The 23387-nt window shown below is 43.9% G+C and overlaps 1 protein-coding gene across 3 annotated transcripts in view; it reads left to right on the top strand.

Moving 5' to 3' along the window:
• scn1lab (sodium channel, voltage-gated, type I like, alpha b) overlaps positions 1 to 23387 on the top strand; it is a 57683-nt gene that overhangs the window by 9995 nt on the left and 24301 nt on the right. For 2 of the 3 annotated variants that reach the window (XM_056266787.1, XM_056266789.1), the window contains exons 6-13: positions 507 to 598; positions 2603 to 2854; positions 3167 to 3230; positions 3682 to 3823; positions 4017 to 4223; positions 4966 to 5244; positions 6179 to 6517; positions 6624 to 6753. In XM_056266787.1, coding sequence (XP_056122762.1) covers positions 507 to 598; positions 2603 to 2854; positions 3167 to 3230; positions 3682 to 3823; positions 4017 to 4223; positions 4966 to 5244; positions 6179 to 6517; positions 6624 to 6753 — 1505 coding nt within the window. Of the gene's footprint in view, positions 1 to 506; positions 599 to 797; positions 890 to 2602; positions 2855 to 3166; positions 3231 to 3681; positions 3824 to 4016; positions 4224 to 4965; positions 5245 to 6178; positions 6518 to 6623; positions 6754 to 23387 lie in introns of all 3 variants that reach the window. The other variant, XM_056266788.1, reaches the window with a different exon arrangement.

Raw genomic sequence — 23387 nt, 5'->3', positions numbered from 1 at the left:
TTTTGAACAAATCTCTTGAATGAATGATTCAATGACAAATCAATTTTTTAACAGTCATTTGTTGCCACCTACTGGTGTAACTGTAATTTATATTATCTTTATTTGAAGCAGCAAGTTACTTTCAAAAGGTGATCAACTTTTTATTCTGTGATAATTCGAATTTTGTGATAATTTGAATTCTGTGATCATTTGAATTTGAATGTGATAATCAGATTTGAATGTTCCGTTGTGATCGTAATTTCTAGACGAATTGTTATCATTTCGAAATTAGATCGCGTGGATGTTTGAATCAAGATCGTGATCTTTTAACAATTATTACTGAAACATAAAAACATAAGAGAAATGAGAACGTCCACTGTTTTCCCTGAACTGTTAATGAGAGTTTACTCGGATAGCTTTAATGAAGGAAAGCTGGTGAATCCATGTCGGTTGCAGTTGTGTGAGTTTGAGCTGGTGTGTCGGCGTGCGTGTGTGCGCTTGTGGTAACTCTCTATTTGATTCTACAGGTATGTAACTGAGTTTGTAAACCTAGGCAATGTGTCAGCTCTCCGCACTTTCAGAGTGCTCAGAGCTTTGAAAACTATCTCAGTCATCCCAGGTAAGGGATGTATGTGTGCGTGTGTGTGTGTATAGACGTGCGCATGCGTGTGCGCGTAAACACGGTTGTCAGTCAGGTGTGTGTCTCTGTGTGACGTTTCCCTCTGCTGCCCTGTCCTGTCCTAACATGTGTGCGTGTGTGTGTTTGTGCGTGCGTGCGCGTGTGACCCCCTCTCCCTCCTCCCTCCCCCTCCCTACAGATATGTAACAGAATTTGTGGATCTGGGCAATGTCTCAGCACTGAGAACCTTCAGGGTTTTACGAGCACTCAAAACTATATCAGTGATTCCAGGTGAGGGCTAGCTCACAGGCTGCCTCTCTCTTCATCTGAGCTCTCGCTCACTCCATCCCCTCCTCCGCTGGCCTCTCTCTCTCATTCTGTCGCTCCAAGCGGTCAGAGAAAGCAGGAATCCGCTCGGGTGTAAAAACGGGATTCCAGGCTTTTAAAAACACATTCTGTAGTTTTCCTTATATCCCTTTTGCCGGGCTCTGCTCTGTTATTTCCCAAAGACCATCATGCCTTGGGAAAGGTCTCCCATCATGCCTTGGGAAATAGACAACTGGGCATTTTTTGAGTTGTGTTGTTTTTTTTTATTTGTTTTTTGCATGAGACATTGCTGAAGCCTATATAGTCTGAGATAGAGAACTTGAGACCCTTTACTCTTCTCTTCTCCTGTGTCTGCTGTTTGAGTTCTATGTGCATGCGCATCGTCTGCCGTGTTCGCTATGTCCAGTGCTGTGTGTGTGTGTGTGTGTGTGTGTGAAGCACAGACATGCACACACGCACATGCTACACTTTCACTCACTGTCCTACACTGCATGCTTAAATGTTGATAATACGCAATCTCACAAACATTTATTCAACTAGCTAATAGTTAATACCACCATGTTTTAATCACCAAAAGCTTCTGATTGCTTTCTTTTTTTTTTTTTTTACTAATTTACAATATCAAAAGCAGAATGTTTTACTAAATTTGTATTGTTATAATTGTCCAAAGAAAAGATTAAAGTAACTGTAATGTCAAAATTATACTTAATGTTGTATACTGCCAGATTTTCAAGGAAAAGTTCAGCCAAACATGAAAATTCTGTCACCTCCCCCCCGCCCATTCAGCCTCCATACCTTATTCCAAACCAAACTTGTATGCTATTTTTAAAGATAGCGTGCGTGAAGAACATATCAGAATTTGAGTCTTAATTTAAAGGTACGCTACAGAAGATTTTCTAGATGACACCAAATCTGATGTTGACACATCAACAGAGATTTTCAGTTGAATTTAGTTTTTTCGTCACACAAAGCTATCAGATGACTTCAGACAGCTTAAAATGCAGTGGACCAAAAATATAGGACACTTTTATGGCGTACTTTTTTGGATATTGACAGCTGTGGTTGCTATGAACTGTCACTGGAATAGAGCTGTGTGAAGAATCTTTTAAATGTCCTTTTTGTGCTTTGAAGGAAAAATAACAGCACACAGGTTTGGAATAACATGAGGCTGAATAAATAATGGGTTTCTGGGTGAACCATTCCTGTAAAAAAAAAACAAAAAAACAATATATATATATATATATATATATATATAAGGATGACAGAAACAGTAACACTTTAACAATAAGGTACAATTTGTTGACATTATAATGCATTAGGCATTATGAACTAACAATGAACAATATTTTACAGTATTTATATTTATGGTAATTTACAGTATAAATACCCTATTGTTTATTGTTATTCATGTTTGTGATAAATAATCTGAATTTACACAAAAATGGCATAAATGTACTAGTAAATGTAAAAATTTATATTATCTTAGATTAATAAATGTTGTAAATGTTATTTAATGTACAGTAGCTATTATGCTATTTAACAGATTAGACCTTATTATAAAGTGTTACCATAAGATCTTTTTCATATCTATGTAGTTGTAACATAGGCATACTCACACTGTGTTTGAGTTGTTGTGCACGTCCGCAGTGTTTGTGACCACCGTTGCGTGTTCCTCAGGGCTGAAGACCATCGTCGGAGCTCTGATCCAGTCTGTGAAGAAGCTGTCAGACGTGATGATCCTGACGGTGTTCTGTCTGAGTGTGTTTGCTCTGATCGGACTGCAGCTCTTCATGGGAAACCTGCGGCAGAAGTGTGTGAAGATGCCGGAGGCCAATGTCACTGAAAACCTCACTGCCACGCTGAACTATAGTATCGGCTTAGAGCTGCACAACTCCACCTTTAACTGGACAGAGTACATTACTGATGAGAGTAAGTGAAGAATGTGTGTGCTTTTTCTCTCCTATGTGTGTGTGTTATTGAGATACTTGTTGACACTCCATGTTCTTGCGGATGTAAGGTGTGCTCCACTGGCCCAAGAAAAATGAGTCATCTAGTGCTTAAAGCACTTTTATGGTTGTGTGTGTGTGGATGAATGTTGCCAGCAGCAAGTGTGATTTAAAGGCTGGCTTTCATTTGGACACTTCCTTCAAGCTACATGATTCGGGGCTAGAAACATATACTGTGCATCTTTGTTCTGCCTATCTTATCTTGACATTTATCTTATGCTTGTTTCCCTTTTAGAAAATTATTATCACCTCCCAGGCCGCAGAGATGCTTTGCTATGTGGAAACTCAAGCGATGCAGGGTAAATAAATGTTTACATGCTAGTTCAAATTAAAACAAAACATGTCCTTATAGTTATTAGAATATAGATAAGATTTTTGTAACAAAGAAAAGTTTTGCAGGGTTTCTTAATAATCTAACATATCTCCCTTTTTAATTGGTTAAGCGTATATAATGCAGTGGTTCTAAGCCTTTTTGACTCCTAGAAAATATTCGAAGATAAGCTATCATGTACCTCTGGTACTTCTGTTGTAATAAAAATAAACTCCAAAATATGATGTCTGTTTAAGGTGGACATCTTTATTTATTTTTATTTATTTTTTTAGCATTTTAAATTGTTAGTATGACTCAATTATTTTAGAACTACTTAGGACCAGTTTTCTGAGGCCACTGTTCTGCTTTTTTGGGATAAATTGCTTACTCTTATTCACTGAATATACTGAACAACTTTTTCTAATTGGTGGGGATTACAGGCAGTGCCCAGAGGGCTTCAAATGTATAAAAGCAGGGCGTAATCCTGACTACGGCTACACAAGCTTTGACACGTTCAGCTGGGCCTTCCTCTCACTCTTCCGACTCATGACACAAGACTTCTGGGAAAACCTCTACCAGCAGGTACAACTTAGACATCCCATCACTGCTCACCTTGTCTCAATGTCCTAGTGTAGGCTTGAAAAGACACCCAGCATCCTTCTATATAGTCTAGGCCATGTTTTTATATATATATAAGCATTATACCAAACCATTGTTTTTTGAATCTCCAGCAGCACAGCAATAATTTTGTATACGTGTGTTCTGTCTCTCACAGACCCTGCGTGCAGCTGGAAAGCCCTATATGATCTTCTTTGTTCTTGTGATCTTTCTGGGCTCCTTTTATCTGGTGAATCTCATCCTGGCTGTGGTGGCCATGGCATATGATGAGCAGAACCAGGCCACCATAGAAGAGGCCCAACAGAAAGAAGAAGAGTTTCAAGCCATGCTGGAACAGCTAAAGAGACAACAAGAAGAGGCACAGGTAGCAAACAAACACACGCAAACTCATATTAGCATGTTAGAATGCACAAACATATGTTCACTTCAACAGACAGACATTGATTTACAGTTATTATTTGTTCAACTTCTCATTATTTTTGTTTTGATCATTATTTTATACTAGTATCTTTGATCTTATACTATGCCTTCGTCATCTCTGAAGTTTCTCAGCACCACACTCACTGCGGCTAACACTGTCCTGTCGCCATGGAAACCGACAGATAATGGGAGAGAGTGAGGGAGTGTCCTTTCCCCTAGTAAGCATGAAAAAGAGAGAAACAAGAGGAAGACAGAAAGAGAGAGAGAGACCAAAAAGAGCAAGATTTACTCCAAAATGGCGACTATGTGTTCTCTATGGTGGCGGATGGATGGATGGATGGATTGATGGATGGATGGATAGATAGATAGATAGATAGATAGATAGATAGATAGATAGATAGATAGATAGATAGATAGATAGATAGATAGATAGATAGATAGATAGATAGATAGATAGATAGATAGAAAGTTACAAACATAATGAAGTGGTAAGGATTAGTGAAAAATGAATAAAGCAGCAAGGTCAACAATGCGTCTAATACTGTACCTGTAATTTAATCTGAGCGATCTTCCCTCCTTCTCCAATGTTTATCCATCTCTTGTCTCTGCTTTTGGTATGTACGCTTGAACTTAGTCTACCTCTGGTTGCCCCTAACAACGGTTCTTGTGCTGTAATTGGCTGGCAGGTTGCCGCGGCAGCAGCAACAGAGAGTGGGGAGTACAGCGGCGGGAGGGGGGGCTTGTCAGAGGAAAGCTCCTCTGGGGGGTCCAGACTCAGCTCCAAGAGTGCTAAAGAGCGAAGGAACAGGAGGAAGAAAAGAAAACAAAGGGAAGAAGAAGAGAAAGCCGATCAGGAGAAGTTCCATAAGTCCGCCTCAGAGGACAGTATCAGACGGTCTGGATTTCGCTTATCCATAGATGCCAACCGACTCTCATATGAGAAGAAATGTTCCACTCCAAATCAGGTGACTTCCACTTTTTTGTGGCATTGTGGAAAATATGGTTTGATAAACGTTACTGTGTCCTTCGGATAATTCTCAGCTTTTCAAGTTACTGAGTTTAGGTGGGTAGAGTGCTAATCGGCTACAGCATTCAGGCAAGAAGTGGGACAGTCTGAGACAGAAAATTGTTAATTTCTTTATATTAGCTGATCAAAATGTTCAGAAATGTTGCACTTGTACACAGAGAATTACACGGCTCAGATGTGACCTAAAGGTGGCACAGATGCATTACACAGATGCTTCAAAAATGATCCAGATATGAATTAAAGTTGATACAAATGGGGTTGAGATATAATTTCAATTAATTCTAACAAGTCTGAACAAATGCAATCCACCAGAATCTACTATATAAGGGAAAACATACATCTGCAACACCATTTTTCACAATGAAAATATACAATAAAATGCAGTTACTATGGAATATGACATATTACATTATAACAAAAAGAAACTTAAGAAACAAAATTAATACATTTTTACATATTGCATAAATGCACCAGGTGATGATACAAATGCAACCAAATCTACAGGGAATTTGGTACAACGATAGTAGATTTTAGAGCAATTTTTGTTCTTATGTTTAATTATTTCCAAAACTTCTTATGTCTACTTACTTTCAGTAGAAACTCCTGTTTCTACTGAAACAAGAGTTTTGGGTGGGATATATCGAAGGGTTTGTCCCTTTAAAAAAAAAAATATTTTGTATATAATTTTGAATTATAAATTATTTCAATGTTAATATTTTTTAATGCAATATTAGAAATGGAAAGAAGCAAGCCATTCACCTTCAGAGATTAGTGATGAGTAATTCATTATTATCAGACACATAAATAATCATTTGTAAAAAAAAACTTTATCAGTTAATTGCTAATCTCTTTTTGTTGGATCTCTTTTTCAGTCTCTTCTGAGCATTCGTGGATCTCTCTTCTCTCCGAGGAGGAACAGTCGTGCAAGTCTTTTCAGTTTTCGTGGTAGAGCACGAGACTTTGGCTCAGAGAATGATTTTGCGGACGATGAGCACAGCACGTTTGAGGATAGTGACAGTCGCCGCGGATCGCTCTTCGTACCTCGCTGTGTTGAGAGACGAAGTTCCACTGTCAGTCACTGCAGTCTTGCCCCCAGGATTATGCTACCAGCCAATGGGAAAATGCACTGTACAGTTGATTGCAATGGAGTGGTCTCACTGGTGGGCGGGACATCTGTACCAACATCACCAATCGGACGTTTATTACCAGAGGTGGAGCAACTGAAATACACAAACATAAACATGTGACCCATAATGAAACTACATATATGTGAACAATATTATGCTCAATCCTCATGGTGTTTTTCTTTCTTTCTAGGGCACGACCACTGAGTCTGAGGCACGTAAAAAACGTTCAGGATCACACCATCCATCTGATTATCTGGATGAAACAGTAGCCAGAAAAAGAGCTCTGAGTGTGGCCAGCATTCTGACAAATACTATGGAAGGTCTGACACACACACTAATCTCACATATGCACATACAGACTACATACACACTCACAAACACACACACACACACACACACGCACACGCACATGCACACATACACATAAGCACACATTCACTTATATGTTGTTATGTAAAGTGTGCTTCGACATACATGCATTTTCAGGGCTCTCAAGTGTCCCGCATTGAGCGTGACAGTCACTCATTTCGGTCTTTTGTCACGCTCTCCTACCACACATTGTATTTCTTACGCTGAAAAACTATTTGTAATATATTTAATATGCCGCAGCGCCCAAAACTCTGGCCGCGCCGCTCTCACTGTGGAACCGGCATGAATCAAGCGCGTTTCCTCTGGTGTTGTTCGTCGAGCTACACAATAGCCAATCAGAAAATAGCACTATTGTATCTGGGTAAGATTTAACGCAACAACCAATGACAAAAATGTATCCAACCCCCCCACCCCCGTCGTCGGCTGGGTGTCACTCATAGACTGTAAAGGAGGTGTCACTCTTACCTGTCTTCAAAACTTGAGAGCCCTGCATTTTTGTATGTTTGGATAGAAGTTAACATGCACAATATCAACATATTGACAACATCAGAAATGTAAATATGACTTACAGTATACAGTATTGTTAGAGAGGCTTTGGAATGTTAAGTTCTGATTAGGTAATGGACAGGTAGAATATTCTGCTTAACACTGTGTATTGGAGGCAGAGGGATGGGCCACAGATGTATATTCAAAGATGTACATAGTCTGAATAATAATAAGTACAATAAAGATAATGAATAAACTAAATATACTGTATATAAACAATAATAAGCATTTACTGTTACATAATACAACAGAAGTATCCCCAATTCACATCAGTGATGTTTCCATACATAAACATATAGTTTAATAAACAGAAACAAGGTATTTCACAGAAAAATACATGCCATAAGCGATAAGTTGCCATTACTAAAATACAATGCCCATATATGGATATAATTGTGGCGTAAATGAGCAGCATTCAACCGAACATAACGTAAATCACTCGTTCGGTATTATAACCGAATACAGATTAACATCACACCAAGAACCTGTCAAATTGATCTGCATCTTAATAAAGAATGAGTAATCACATGTTAAATAATATTACTGATCTGAATAAAAACAAAATGATCGCTTTGGAACACTGTTAACCCAAATATAATACAAATGGTCAGTGACTACTTTGAGGTCAATGACTAACACTTTGATGTTACATCTGTAGCAATCACCACGAACAAACTGGAATTAACATCCTTTCAGGTGGCGGCTGAAACAAATCACAATGACACAGCAGATAGCAGCTCAACAAATTAAGCTGCTCGGTACCAGAATATTACTACGACTATGGTTTCAAAATAAAGGTCCCTCTTGAAGGAGCCTTTAATACAGTCAAGTCAAGTCACCTTCATTTATATAGTGCTTTTAACAATATAGATTATTTCAAAGCACCTTTATAGTAATAATAGGAAATTAAAGTAACAGAGATTGTTTTAGCTTTACAGCAGCTCTAGAATAAAGTTATTGCCCAGTTGAAGTTAGTTTTGATTGATTCACTTCCGTTGAAAAGATAATTAGTTATTAACTTAGGGGCCGCTTACACGACACCGTTCTAACAGAAAACTCTTAATGCACTCCGGCCTGCTCATTTGCACAACAACAGTGCCTGGTGGCTCGAGAAAGGAAACCTTGAAATACCGTATATACCCGAATATAAGACAAGGTTTTTGTCCTAAAAATAGGCTGAAAAATGGGGGGTCGTCTTATATTCAGAGTCGTCTTATATTCGAGTGGAGGAACCGATTGATAGCCTTTTTCTCCCGCGGCGTTGAGCGCCGAGGAGAAAGAGGGTTTCAGACACGCTGAATATGGCGCCTTCCATGACTTGGTCAGCTCGTCATGTACAGTACCTCCGGGAAGAAGGGGGCGGGTCTCTGCTCGCTTGTCTCTGTCCGTTCTGGCATCCTCTGTGAACGGCACTTTTTCATGCGCGGCTCGAGCAGAGGGAGAGAGAGAGCGGGAGCCGGATCGTCATCGAAAACCGGCAGACGATCCCGCAGGGTGGTTAAATCCATCCCGTCGCACTCAGGGCAGCCACCCTTGGTGAGTGCGGCCCCCGCGTGATCACGGCCCAAGCAGGAAGCGCATAGGATGTGCCGGTCTCCGCCGACTAGCGGGTCTACACAAGGCACAGGTGATGCCAGGCATTTGGAACAACGCCTCGGAAATTTGCTCTTAAAATAATTTTCTGTTGAAAACCAGATTTTTTCCACAAAAATCTATTTTTTCCCAAAAATAAGTCTGGAAAATGGGGTGGTCGTCTTATATTCAGGGTCGTCTTATATTCGGGTATATACGGTAGGTTCCAAGGTGCAAGCATTGATAATTTTTGAAAAAAGTTATCATCTCTGCGTAAGCTTCAAAAACGTGAATCTGTGAAAACGCTAACGGTGTGCACATGCATATTAAGTGTTTAGTCTATAGGTATGCACATTTTAATATATGTGTGCAGGCGTGTAGTCTTTCTTTACAAATTGACCTCACCAAATTCCTTGTCTGTCCTTAAAAATTCATAATACAGAATTTTTTGTCAGATCCGCGTATCCATGTGAACTGGAATCCTTTTGACGTTTTATCTGTACAGAGGTAAAGGGAAGGGAAGGAGGCCTTCACAGGGGAGAGACTAGTTGACAGATACCCCTCCGCATCTTTGCTTTCATGAAATGTGACTCAACTAATCAGGGTTGGGGGCATTAAGTCCATAATTTGGTAAGGTTGGCAGGATGACCAGGCAGACTACCGGTCTAGTATAAACATGGCCCTTTATCTCCACACCAGCTGACCTGATATGACCATCCGGGCTTGGGTGGGTCTTGATGACTTGTCCCACAGGCCATAAACTACAAGTTACACATACATACCCCAAGGGTTTTGAGTTCAGGATTGCCTCTACTTCCAGCAAGACTGTCATTAAGACTTTCACTGGAACTAACTGTGAACCCAAAACTGTGTACAACAGATTTAACAGATCTCACGATTTAACAGATATCACCTCCATCTCCCAAACTCCACCAAAGTTGGGGGGGGGGGGGGCCAATGGGGGATTAAAGTGGAAGTGGATCCTCTGGCAGGCAAGCTTACGCAGTAGGTAAGGAACCAAAGCAGCATAGGCTTCCCGTAACTCTCTTTCATCCCCATAGATGTTTGTACCTCGATCCGACCATATCTCTGCTGGTGTCCCTCTCCTTGCAATAAATCTTCTAAGAGCTATGAGGAATGAGTCGGTAGTCATGCTAGAGAATAGGTCTAAATGCACCTCTCCCGTGGTCAGACAATACCCCACCACTTTTCTGTGCATCTTCCAATTTTGACCAGAAGGGGTCCAAAACACTCCACCTCACAGGAATAGAAGGCGCGCAGAAGGTAGATCTGCCATTTAAGGGATTGTTGGCTGGGCCCTCAATATTGGCATTCTTGGCAGTCATACTGAAACCGCCGGACATCTTTTTGGTCTTGTAGGATCCAATAGTATCTTCTTATTTCTGCAAACAACTGTTCTGATCCAGAATGATGTAACTGGTGGTCATAATAGTGAATGATCAGAGGAGTGACGGGATGATTAGGATCCAGGACCAGAGGATGTATAACACTTGCAACTGTCCTTAAACGACCTCCTACCTGTATCAGACCACTGGACGGATCCATTTCAGGGGGTAGGGTAACTAGTCAACTTCCGGACCTGACCAACTTCCCAGTCCCTAACCGTTTGAGGTCATCATCGGGGATGTCTCCAGAGATTACATAATGCTAGGAACACTTATCCGTCAGCTACTGGATCTCAGGAGACTCTGTAGTGAATGGACTCAGAATTTAAACATTGTAGGACCATGGTAGAGTCTATCCACTGAGTAATAGCCTTGATACATAGGGTCAACTCTGTTTCAAGTAACTTAGCCAAATGTGCTGCGACTAGACTCCCACAATGTTCCAGTCTTGAAATGGATATGAGCTTGTATAGGAGTGACACGGGAGCGCACTATAATGAGGGACAGGTAGGTCCGACCATCCTGGTCGGTAGTCCAGGGTAAGCCACCGCTCCATATGCCTGCTCAGATGTATCCAAGAAGATATGTACCTCATGGGTAGCTCCCATGAGTTCCTCTTCGCATGCATTCCAGGACCGGAGGAGCTCAGGTATCAGGTTGGGGTCGGCTCACCCTCTCTTCTCGTTTCACAGTTGTTTAATGATGACATTTGCTCTAGTCGTATAAGGTAGAAGCTATCCCAGAGGGTCGTACTGAGTAGCTAGGACCTTACATATATTCCTAAAAGTAGGAGTCTCATATATCACAGGGCGGTGTTTGCATGACAAGGTGTCCATCTGCCAGTTCCAGCTCATACCCAGTGTTAGATAGATTTTATTTTAGATAGATAAACTTTATTAATCGTCATGTCGTTGTAGTTCGTAGGTAGCACATCAGGGACTGGAGGTTGTGCCGAAGGGTAATGCCTGCCACTCGAGAATCTTGGGGGCCTCATCCATCTTCAGGTCCCGCCGAAGGAAACAAAGTAGAGGATGGTCCTCAGGTAGAAGACAGACCTGGTGGAACATGATTGATATCCCCACTCACAGCCAATTAATGTGAAGAGGATAAGGATGCCCAACAGAGAAGCCCCAAGGGGCCCCTGGCAAGAGGAACTGTTTGAAGCTTTGTAGACGATGCAGAAATTTCCATTGTGACTAACAATTTGGTGAGGGATGTACTAGCATTCAAGCAGATCAGGGATAGTATCAGTCACTTCCCGAACAGGGCCTATAGCAATGCCTTTCCTCATCTCCTCTTTATAGACCTCAGCATTTACAGGGTACTTCAGGAGACGCCTCTCCACGCTGTGAAGTGTAAGTAGGACTGACTCCTTAGGTCAGTAGGGGGATTGCCAACCGATTGATTCCCTCCAGTTCCAAGGTGAGAGTCTTAATATCAAGCCTCTGAAAAGCCTCCTGATCTTGCTTGAACCGAGTTACCTCTCTTCCCTCCCCAACAGAACTTCTGGAGGTTAGTAGACATTGCAGAGAGACAGAAGACAACACCATGGAAGGTATGGGGTCCTGGAGCATCCATCCTAGGCATTTATGAACTGCAGCTGGTGCACCCAGGCCACCTCATAGAACAGGCTCTGTTGGAGTGAAGAGATGGGGCTGATTGGAACCAATGAGAAGTAAAGGCTGGACTTCAGTAAGCATTCGAATAGGAAGATCTTGCAGATGTCTTAACTTCCATTGTAGCTGTTCTAACGGTTAAGACTGACACAACAGGTTAAGACAATCTGCAGTAAAGGCATGATTGATCTTATAACTGGTCTAGGGTTTACAGAGGGGAGTGATTGAAAGGATATGGAGGTGAAGGAAGAAGAACTGTGAAGAACCTATTGTCTCTCACTGTCCAAGGCCTTTAACGCAGTGGAGAGCAGAATAGTCCTTTCGGAGATGACATCAAGAAGAGCGAAGGTGTCCAAGATGCAAACTTCATAATGCAGATTCAGAGGAAATACTTTTGAGCATAACTCAACCTCTGACAGAAGGTTTATGCAGAAAGAACCTATCCGGATTAGAATTTGTCAGGCAACTCTTCTCTATGTTAGCTGAATCCTCCTTCTGAGATTGACTTTTTCATTTCTGGGATTAAATTTTAACATTCACTTCATGAAGAGGACAGAGATGGGTGCCTTGGCAGAGGTTGCAGGGCTTCTTAAGCAGCATGGTGTGCCCTGGTGCAATGCGATCAACGGTTGTTATTATGGTCTGTCCTGACCTTGTAGGAAGTCCGCTTGGTGAAGTATGCACACTGGCTCAGGAAATGCTCAGTCTTATCACAGTGAGGCCAATACCGTTTGACTTTATCAAGCTTTGTTTGTGAAACAGGACCTTTCCAAGGGAACCCCATGCAGGATGGTCACAGTTCTCTTTCCAGAGTCTGACTTAGTGTGTGAGACCTTAGACATCAGCTTGGCATCATAGCTGTGGCACCAGGTTTTGTAACAGAGCTAACCAGATTAGGGGTTGTGCCACGTTGGCGGAACATGTGACGATGAAACTCAGCCTGCTGCTCACGAGGAAGCTTACTCAGAAAGTGCGTGACCTGGGACCCACAACTCAGCTCCAGTTTACCCTCACATCCCAGGGTTCTCAGTAGGGCCACTAGTGACTTCACCTGGAGAGCGAACCACAAAGGCATAGATATCACCTTGCTTGATGTCAGGACTCTCAGACACTAGCGATCCTCCTTAAGGCTAGCTTATGCGGTTGGCCAAATTTCTCATGTTAGTGCAGCCATTGTATCAGTGAATGGGGCAGGTGAGTTCAAATAAGCATCCGTTATCATTCTAGCCTCCTCAAGCTTAAGGTGATCCACTAAGATCTGGTATTTGAAAAATTTAGTCCCATCTGGGGGAGCAGATTCTCCAAAGCTATCCAGATCGGTTCTGTTAGACCGGTCTTACATGTTGATAAATCTCCCGATAAGGGAGGATCTGTCATTTTACCTGCATGCATGCATGTGAATCCCTGAAATTAACCACAAGTTGATTGCAATTAATTACACGGACCACGTTTCACAAACAGGTAAAATGAATTAGCTCAATTGTCAGGATAATATTTGTGGGATCCACAATATCATCTTACTTTATAGGATTTCAGGAAACGCAATTCTCTGGCCAGAAGAATTGGTTTTCCCGCCCTATAAACACATACTTTTAAGGTATATTTAATTTTAGTAAGCTTGTAGCAACAAGATCTTTGGCACTTAAGGGACTTGAAACTGAGCAAAGAGAGAGTACATCAATCAAATGAATATATATTTAATTTAATAGAGACATGACTACTTATGTATTTACTACGGTTACACAGGATATATATGTATTTACAAACACATAGACAACAATGAACAATACAATAAGACATCAATGAACGAGAAATGCGTAAAGTTTGGACAATGGATAACGTACATGCGTGAGCGAGTAAGAGAGAGAGAAAGGGGGAGGGGGAGAGAGAGAGAGAGAGAGAGAGAACATTGGCAGAATTTCATTGGCAGAAAGACATTCCCCTCTCCGATTACAACACGAAACATCATCTTAAAACTTCTTAGAAGCTCTATAAAGAGATTATACTTGCACAAGTTATGTTATGGTCTCTCTGTGTGTCGAGGCATTCCTGTACGGCCCTGTCTGGCCGCGTGAGCTGAGTCCTTTGTGTGTGAGGAAGCGTCACGTGGGCTGCTTGGCGCGCGTGTTGAACGGAGGTTTACAGTCTTTGGGGTAACATTTCCAAAGGGAAATAGTTCGGCTAAGTTCGTTTCACTTCGTGGAAGTGAACTGAGTCGACTACGGAAAGCAAAACTTTGACTAACAAAAAGGAAATAAAGATCTCGATGGGGAAATCATGCGGAGTTAACGTTACATCTTTGCATGGCTGGTGAAGAAGCGCGTGCGTCGCTCGGTCCGGCGCGTCACGCGGTCACGTGCGCGTGTTTCTCCTTCAAAGCGAGCGCGCGCTCGTTTAAAGGTCCCTTGTAGATGGATTTGCTGAAGAGATATGTCACGGGGTTTTCTTTTCAATCGTCGATTGGAATTAAACACAGAGACTTATCTACAACTGAAAAACACAAACTAAACTAGAAACAAATAAAAGAAAGGCGAAGAGCTCGCCCGGAGGCGAGACGTTACATTATGACACGAGGACAAGGGAGGAAGAAGAGAGTCCAGAGGGAGGTTCAGTCCTCTTTAGAGGAACTGGAGTCCACACCTCTGAGGTGCGAACTGGCCAATGACATTCAACGAAACTTTTGGCGGCCAAATTCTCTTTGTCTTGTCAAAGTTAAACTATGGCCGTGTCCGCCTCTTTTATGACCAGTCAGAATTTGTCAGAATCATTCCACAAGATGGTAAAAACATAGAAAACATACATTTTACTGTAATCTTCTGTATCTGACCAAATCAGTTGGAACGAGATAATTAAAACGGTACCAAACACAACATTTACACATAATTGGAATACGAAGATACATCTTAATACATAACTATAAACTCTCAAGAGTTTCACTGATACGCTAGGAGATCATATCTAGACTACCATGGACTGGGAAACACACAGACATACAGGAATATATCGTATACAATTGGTAATGGCTCGTTTTATGAGTGTAATGTAAAGGTCCATTATGTGTGTGTGTTGGTTCGTGTGTGTGTGTGTTAGAGTTCTGTTATCTCTCTTGCAGAGATGGGGGAGGGCATGAAATGTTTCAAGCATTTTATGACTCTGGCCATTCCTGAGAGAGAGAGTGTGTGTGTGTGTGTGTTGTACACACGTTCTTGCTTGAGGAAAGGGGGAAGTCAACTGACAGTCCATACCTTACAAGACCCAGAATAAGGTGCTACAGGTCTTAGGTCGAGCTCTACATTTGGCGCAAGGCTGGAGGACTAGAATAAGCAGACACCAATCTGAAACGTGGGAAAATGGGCAATGTCGTGTAGTTGGCAGGTAATGGCATGGCCGTAGGTGTTAGTAACTCTTGAAGCTCTTTAGGGGTTGGAAGGGGAGGAAGTCCATTAGCATCTGGAGCGTAAGGCTGAAGAGGATGTGATTGAGTAGCTGGCAAAACAAAAGGATACTTTTTGTCCATGCCATCACAGGTTGGTAAGTATTGGCACCCATGTCGGACAGTGCAAGGGTGCCCATCCGTGTTTTCAGGTCAACGTCAGGATCAGGCCATGGCAGTGGGGGAAGCTCAGTGAAGTTTCCATCCTCCGCAAAGGTTGTGGATTCATACAGCCTCACAGGGGGACTGGATAACTGCGACGCCAGTGGTTTTGCTGGTGAGAGGTTCTTGCCTCTGGCTTGACTGAGGTTGGCTTGAGCCACTTGAACTAATTCTCTGACTTTTGCACGGACAACTCCCACAAGTCTGCCTGGAAAGCTTGATGGGTCTGTATTAGTTGAGCATGCTCACGGCGCAGATGCTGTAGCTCACTGTCGTCTGTAGAGGTAGTGAAACCAGCTGCCTGAGTCGAGGAGAAGGATGGGTGATGGAATTTGCGTCGAGGAGAAGGATGGCTGATGGAATTCAGTACACTGTGGAGGCTTATAACACGAGGACATGATCTGTGAGCCATCAGAACAGACTATCATACCACCATACTCAGCGACAGGTCTGCCTTGAGCATATTGGACCTCATATTGCTATAGGTAAGCTGGAGGATGAGTATGGTGCTTGGGGCGAGCTGCGCCTGTAATCCCTGCATCAGAGTCCATTATGTCAGAAGGGAATACTCAATCCGGAACGAACGACCAATTCTGTTGGAGAGGCTTTTAGACTGTTAGGTTCTGATAAGGTAATTAATGAGTAAACCCCCCTGGGTGCTGGTCAGAGCACAAATAATGAGGAGACAAGTGAGGTTTCTATACACAAACATATAGTTTAATAAACAGAAAGAAGGCATTTCACAGAAAAATGCATGGCATAAGTGATAAGTTGACATTACTAAAATACAGTGCTCATATGTTGATAGAATCGTGGCGTAAAGGAGCAGCGTTCAACCAAACGTCATGTCAATCACTTGATCGGTATTATAACCAAATATAGATTAAATTGTCATGAAACCCTAATCTTCATTTTCAAAGATTTTAACAAAGTTGTGTTTGTTGAACATCATACCATCCATTAGTTTTAATTATTGGAAAAAAATAGTTAATTGTAGCCTTTTTTTGTGCTGTTTTCATCGTCCTGGTTTAAATTCGTCTTTCTTGTCAACATCACAGTATGTAACGTTCCCTTTCGAGGGAACTCGCGATGCGTCACTTGACGCCTTGGGAACGCCCCCAGCGTGAATGCGTCTGAGCATCAATGTCAACTAGTCCAATGGAAAGAATGAGCGTCACGGGCGGGTGACGTCATGACCAGGAAGGGATAAAGGCTCACCCGGTGAAACGCGGCATTAGCTTCTGCGTCTCAGCAAGCGATCTGTGTTACTCTGTCTCTGTCTATTTATTGTTGTCTGTTACGATATTATTGGGAAGAGTTATGGCGAAACAACTTTACAAACTCTGTGCTTCTCCCTGCCCGCGTTATTTAACGGGTGGGGATACACACGAGCTTTGTGTAGTTTGTTTGGGAGTGGAGCATGCGGTATCAGCCTCCGAGGGGGCTGATTGCAACATTGTGAGAAGCTTTCGCTTCGCATGCTCCACTCCCGCCTGTCACTTTTCGAGGAAAGTGGCCAGGCTCGCGATCCTCGGGGTGCAGGACACGCGTCTGCCGAGGCAGCGCGGAGAATGCATTCCTGTGGATCGCGAATAGGATCTCGTTACGGGGTTGGAGACGGGTCCGCGGATCTTATCTCCTCCCTTTCCACGAGTGATCCAGTGCTCTCTCTCCGGTCTCGGAAGCCCGCGCTGCGGTCTCTTCCGCCCGGGGAGAGAAATCATTGCTTCAGTGCTCTACCTCCGAGGAGGTAGATGTGCTGGGCATTGAAAGTGTACACAATCATGGGGGAAGTGGATTTGCCATCTCTTCCCCAGCGTATGAGAATTATATATAGCCTATATATATATATATATGATAGTTTACATATTATATATGAAATAAAGTGTATATGTATAAAGTATGTATATAAAAAATATATATATATAATGATAAGCTGGTGGAGGTGTTTACTAAGGCTGTAGATAAATTAAATATTTAATGGCCAGCAGAAATAAGGGGGCACTCGTCCTTAAAATAAATTGAACGAGTTTCCTTCCCTCTATTTTTCCACCTCCATCACGGGGCCTTCCATTTTTCCCGATCTGCACAGCGAGCTGTCTAGATCATGGAAAAAGCCTTACTCATTTTTTAGCCCCACATTCACGTATATTCAGATATTTGGGGGTTAAGAGAGTATGGCTATGGGACAATACCCCGGGTAGTACAGACACTTGCGAGCTATGTCTCCCGGTTCAGTATCGTCCCTGAAGGCGTCGGCTTCTCTCACTAAACCATTAAAGAAAACTATTTTTTTTTTCTAGTGGGAAAAGCATATATGGCAGTGGGTCTAGCACGAGCCTGCTTGCACACTATAGCAGTGCTGCAAGCATATCAGGCTGACCTGCTGTGGTATTTGGACAGAAGTGAGGGAGTTTGGCCCGATGGGGTTTGAGAACTCCGTCGGGCCTCAGATTTATCTCTCAGGGATGGCAGCCAAATAAATGTGGTCACTGAGAGACACCTCTGGCTCAATTTGATGGGAATCATGGAGAAAGATACAAGATAATCTCTCCCTCGCTATGTCCAACCCACTGGGGCTGCTGGGCGTGAGCAGCTCCAGCCGGCTAGTTTCTCATACACAACACAGCAGCCAAAGCCTTCAAAGCAGAAGCCGGATCCGAGGACCGTTCTTCATGCTGAGAAGGCTGCGGCTCAAAAGAAAAGGTCTGGCGCCACGGCGTCAGACCGGTGAGGGCAGCCCCAACCGGGGTGGAATGGTGTACACCTCATTATACGGTGCCCTTTCCATCTCTGTGCCCTCAGGGGACCGTTCTGCCAACCCCGCCACCCTTGGTGCTTCGGGGCGCAGCGTTCTCCAGCGAGCTTCTGGCGCAGCGTCAACTCGACGTTGCGTCGGACTCGCGCCCTCTGAGGGGGGTTCGAAAACAGTCAGTTCGGGTGGTTCCTGCCAGTATGTTTCAGGTCCCCGAACTGGCTGTCTTTATTACACCAGAGGCCAGCCTCGAGGGGCTGGTTCCCTTGGTAGATTTTCTGGCAGCGTGGAAGCTTCTGCCAAATATATCTCTATGGGTAATGGTAATCTCTCTGGTAATGGAGCAAGGGGTAAAGGCCCTGTTAGCAAAGAAAGCTATAGAGCAGGTGTACTCACCCGACATTGCGTCGGGTCTTTACAGTCGTTATCTCATTGTTCCAAAAAAGGATGGAGGGCAGCGTCACATACTAGATCTTCGTCTGTTGGAGTGTTTGGTGCTGGAACTCAAGTCCAAGATGCTGACACTCAAACAGATCGTGACTCAAATCAGATCCGAGGACTGGTTTGTCACGATAGATCTAAAAGACGTATACTTCCATATCTCCATCCTCCCTCAGCACAGGAGGTTCCTGAGGTTTTCTTTGGGGCAAAGAACACCAGTATCAGGCACTTCCTTTCGGTCTAGCTCTATCACCCCGCACGTTCACGAAGTGTATAGACGCAGCTCTGGCCCCGCCAGGCTGCAGTGTATACGCATTCTGAATTGCATAGATGACTGGCTGATTCTAGCGGAATCAGAACAGTTAGCGGTTCGGCACCGAGGTGTCGTTCTCGCTCATATGCAGATGTTGGGGTTGAGGCTCAATGCCAAGAAGAGTGTTCTTTCTCCAGTACAGAGAACCACTTTCCTTGGTGTGGTATGGGATTCAGTGACGATGCGGGCCAATCTATTGCCCGTTCGTGTAGCTGCTATCCTGACAGCCACCATAGAGCTAAAGCTAGGCCAGTCACGCACTGTAAAACAGTTCGAGAGACTGTTGGGTCTTGTGGCAGTAGCGTCCAACGGGATACCTTTTGGCCTGCTGTACATGAGACCTTTGCAGTGGTGGCGCAGGACCAGAGGGTTCTCCCCGAGGGGAAACCCACTTCGTATGATCAAGATCACGCGGCCTTGCCTTCGTGCCTTGGTTATATGGAGGAAACACTGGTTCTTAACCCAGGGTTCGGTGTTGGGAGCTCTTTGCCATCGAGTTGCTATCTCGACAGATGCTTCCCTCACCGGCTGGGGAGCGGTATTGGAAGGCCGCTCAGCTCAGGGCTTGGGAGGAGTCATCATCTCGCTTGGCACATGAATTGCCTAGAGATGATGGTCGTCTTCAATGCGTTGAGACATCTCCTCCCAGACCTGAGGGGCCATCATGTGTTGTTCTGAAACAGTGACTGTTGGGCCTCAGGGCAGCAGCGTTCAATGTGATACCCTTTGACCTGCTGTACGTGAGACCTTTACAGTGGTGGCTCAGGACCAGACGGTTCTCCCTGAGGGGAAACCCACTCCGTACGATCAAGATCACGCGGCAGTATCCCCGCGCCTTGGTTATATGGAGGAAACTCTGGTTCTTGACCCACAGACAACACGTTGGTGGCCTATTATTTTGGTCCCTCAGGAAATTACGCTGTCTGAGGGCAGTGTATATTCCAGGGGGGGCAGAATATTGGAGCAGACACCCTGTCGAGGCAGGGGCTGAGGCCAGGGGACTCCACCCCGAGGCGGTGGAGCAAATATGGGAGTTTTATGGCCAGGCAGAAGTGGATTTGTTCTCGTCTCAGCAAAAGTACGACGCACTGTCCACTCTGGTTATCCCTCACTCAACCAGTCCCCTCGGGGCTGGTTGCTATGGTGCAGACGTGGCTGAGGCTACGTCTGTACGCATTTCCCCCTGTTGCTCTGCTCCCAGGAGTTCTGGAGTGATTCCGCCAGGATGGAATAAGCCTATTTAGTAGCACCACCCTGGCCGAGCTGAATTTGGTTTGCGGACCTAATTTTTCTCCTCGACGGACCTCCCTTGGAGGTCCCGATCAGGAGAGACCTTCCGTCTCAGGCAGGGGATGCAATATTGCACCCCCGGCAGGGGATTTGGAAACTGTGGGTTTGGCCTCTGAGGGGGCCCAACTCATAGAGAGTGGTCTCTCAACCGAGGTTGTTGAGACCATTCTAAGCTCCAGAGCTCCCGCTACGAGGAAACTATATTCACTATTTCGAGAGTTTTTCACTTCTTGGTGTTACCAGCGTCAGTGGGATCCGGTTAACTGTTCAGTAAACACAGTATTCGAGTTTCTGCAAGAACGCTTTGTATCAGGTCTGTGTCCTTCCACGCTTAAGGTATACGTGGCGGCCATTGCGGCTTTCCACGCCCTGGTGGGTAGTACATTTTTGGGTCGAGACCCCCTGATCACTCGTTTCCTTCGTGGCACTTTGAGGCTGAGGCCTGCAACTTGCACTAGGGTGCTGGCTTGGGACCTTGCAATAGTTCTAGAAGGCCTATCTGGGGCTCCCTTCGAGCCCTTAGATTTGGTCTCAGAGAAGTTCCTTTCTTTTAAGACTATTTTCTGCTAGCTATTTCGTCCCTATTAGAGTCAGACCTTCAGGCCCTTTCGGTCCCCTCCTGCCTTGAGTGCACCGGGGATGGCCAAGGCATTCTTACCCGAAACATGGATATGTTCCAAAGGTGCCTACCATTATTCCGAGGCCTATTGTGCTGCAGGTTTCTGTCCTCCTTTTACATCTGCGGACCAGGAAAGGCTGAACCTCTTGTGTCCAGTGCGAGCACTGGATACTTATGTTCATCGGACATCTTCAATGAGGAAGTCCGACCAGTTATTTATTTGCTTTGGATCACCTAAGAAGGGTCTTCCTGCTTCTAAACAGACGGTTAGTAAGTGGATAGTTGAGGCTATTTCACTTGCATACGAGTACTCTGACCTGCCGTGTCCTTTGGTGGTCAGAGCTCACTCTACGAGGGGTATGGCGGCCTCTAAAGCCTTATTATTTGGAGTTTCTCTTCAAGACGTTTGTGATGCGGCAGGCTGGTCCTCACCGCTCACATTCGTTAGGTTTTACAGCTTAGACCTGGATGCTGCCCCAGGTTCTCAGGTGCTTAGTGCTTAGTTTCAACAGACTGACACTCAGGTACTTGGAATTCTGGCGTTTTGGGTATTCTCGTTCCCAAGGCGTCAAGTGACGCATCGCGAGTTCCCTCGAAAGGGAACGTCTCAGGTTACTACTGTAACCATAGTTCCCTGAGAAAGGGAACGAGACGATGCGTCACCCTGCCATACTTCCTGCTTCCCTGTGATCGGCTTGCTTCGACTTTTTGAAGCTAATGCCGCGTTTCACCGGGTGAGCCTTTATCCCTTCCTGGTCATGACGTCACCCGCCCGTGACGCTCATTCTTTCCATTGGACTAGTTGACATTGATGCTCAGACGCATTCACGCTGGGGGCGTTCCCAAGGCGTCAAGTGACGCATCGTCTCGTTCCCTTTCTCAGGGAACTATGGTTACAGTAGTAACCTGAGACGTTTTCTTGTACATCGACCATCGACTCGTTGACACCCCATAATTATTCATGACAGCATGCGTTGATTTCCTATGCCAGTGACAGGCGCTTCAAACTATGAGATTGCATACAGTAAGTGAGAGATCAATGAATGAGTCAAAAATTATTTTTTGTTTTTGCTTTGGAAGAGGTTCTGCATCGCATAAGTTCTCTTCAATAGATCCTGTGTCTCCGACACAAACATGATTTACCCACACTGTGAGTGTAACCGGTCTTTACTGCCCTTTAACCGATCAAATGGGTTGAAAAAAATAAGCCTCAAAAGTTATTAGTGCACGTTCATATATATTTTCGAAGCAGAGTACTAATGTGAACGCCTGTGCATGTATTTGTGCATTAAATTATAGCTGTCACAGGATATGTATGTATTTGTGTAATTTATGATGAGCTTATAAAACCATGTATAATATATGTATATTGTGTTGCGTGTAATGGTAAATTGCAGCGGGCATTTGTGGGAAGCTTAGATGCTTTTAATTCAATGAAAGAAAAATAAAATCTCCGTATCCCCTCTTCCCTCTCCACTCCGCAGCTTATACCACTGCCATTTTTGTAGAATTTTTCAAAACTGTGGTGAGAGCTTACTGGTGCTATCTGAAACCCTGGGATGTGACGGTTAACATCACATCATTAAGAACCCGTAAAATTGATCTGTATCTTAATAAAGAAAGAATAATCACACGTTAAACAATACAACAGATCTGAATAACACAGAACTATCACTTCATCGTTCAGAACACTGTAAACCCAAATATATTGCAGCTTTCTTTCCTTGAGATCAATGACTAACACTTAGATGTTACTCCTGAAGCAATCACCACAAACAAACTGGAATTAACAAGCTTTCTAGCCTGACTTCGTCATACTCATATTCTAGTCATAATGTGAGTCTGATACTGCTCCATAGGGCTTTGATTATGAGGCGTGTCTTAACCGAACCAGGAAAAAAAAAACCTCTGAACTCAATTGGACAACCTACAACCAATCAGAGCAACGCAGTAAGTGTTTTTTTTATGAGCTACGCAAATTGTCAACAGAACTCAACTGCACGCACGCTGGAAGAAGTAGTAAAATAATGAGTGTTGCTTCTTTTACTTGGTCCTCCATGAGTGCGACCAAAGGAGAAACCACAACGACCACAGGGTTTTCATTGCGTCCCATCTTCTTAGCGACCATCGGAGTCAGCTGATACAATAAATGTTTGCCGAATCCCGTAGGAAGGACGGCAAACACATCTTTCCGATCGACAAATGCCTTGATTGCAGTTCTCTGTTCGTCTTTTAAAATTAATGCGCTGTCGATTTCTTTTACAACAGACGCAATAGCGGAATCTCTACATCTCAGTTCCCTTTCGAGGGAACTCTCGCTGCGTCGGAAATCGACACATTGGGGAACGCTCCTAGCGTGACGCGTCTGAAGCCTGAATGAAACTAGTCCAATTTCGATTGGTGTTGCGTCATGACGTCAGCCGTGACGTCGC

Source organism: Rhinichthys klamathensis, unplaced genomic scaffold (genome assembly GCF_029890125.1).
Source record: "Rhinichthys klamathensis goyatoka isolate OS25496 unplaced genomic scaffold, OSU_Roscu_1.1 h1tg000254l_1, whole genome shotgun sequence".
NCBI lineage: Eukaryota > Metazoa > Chordata > Actinopteri > Cypriniformes > Leuciscidae > Rhinichthys > Rhinichthys klamathensis.
The sequence above is the reverse complement of the archived record's forward strand: the minus strand, read 5'-3'. Positions and strand labels throughout refer to the sequence as shown.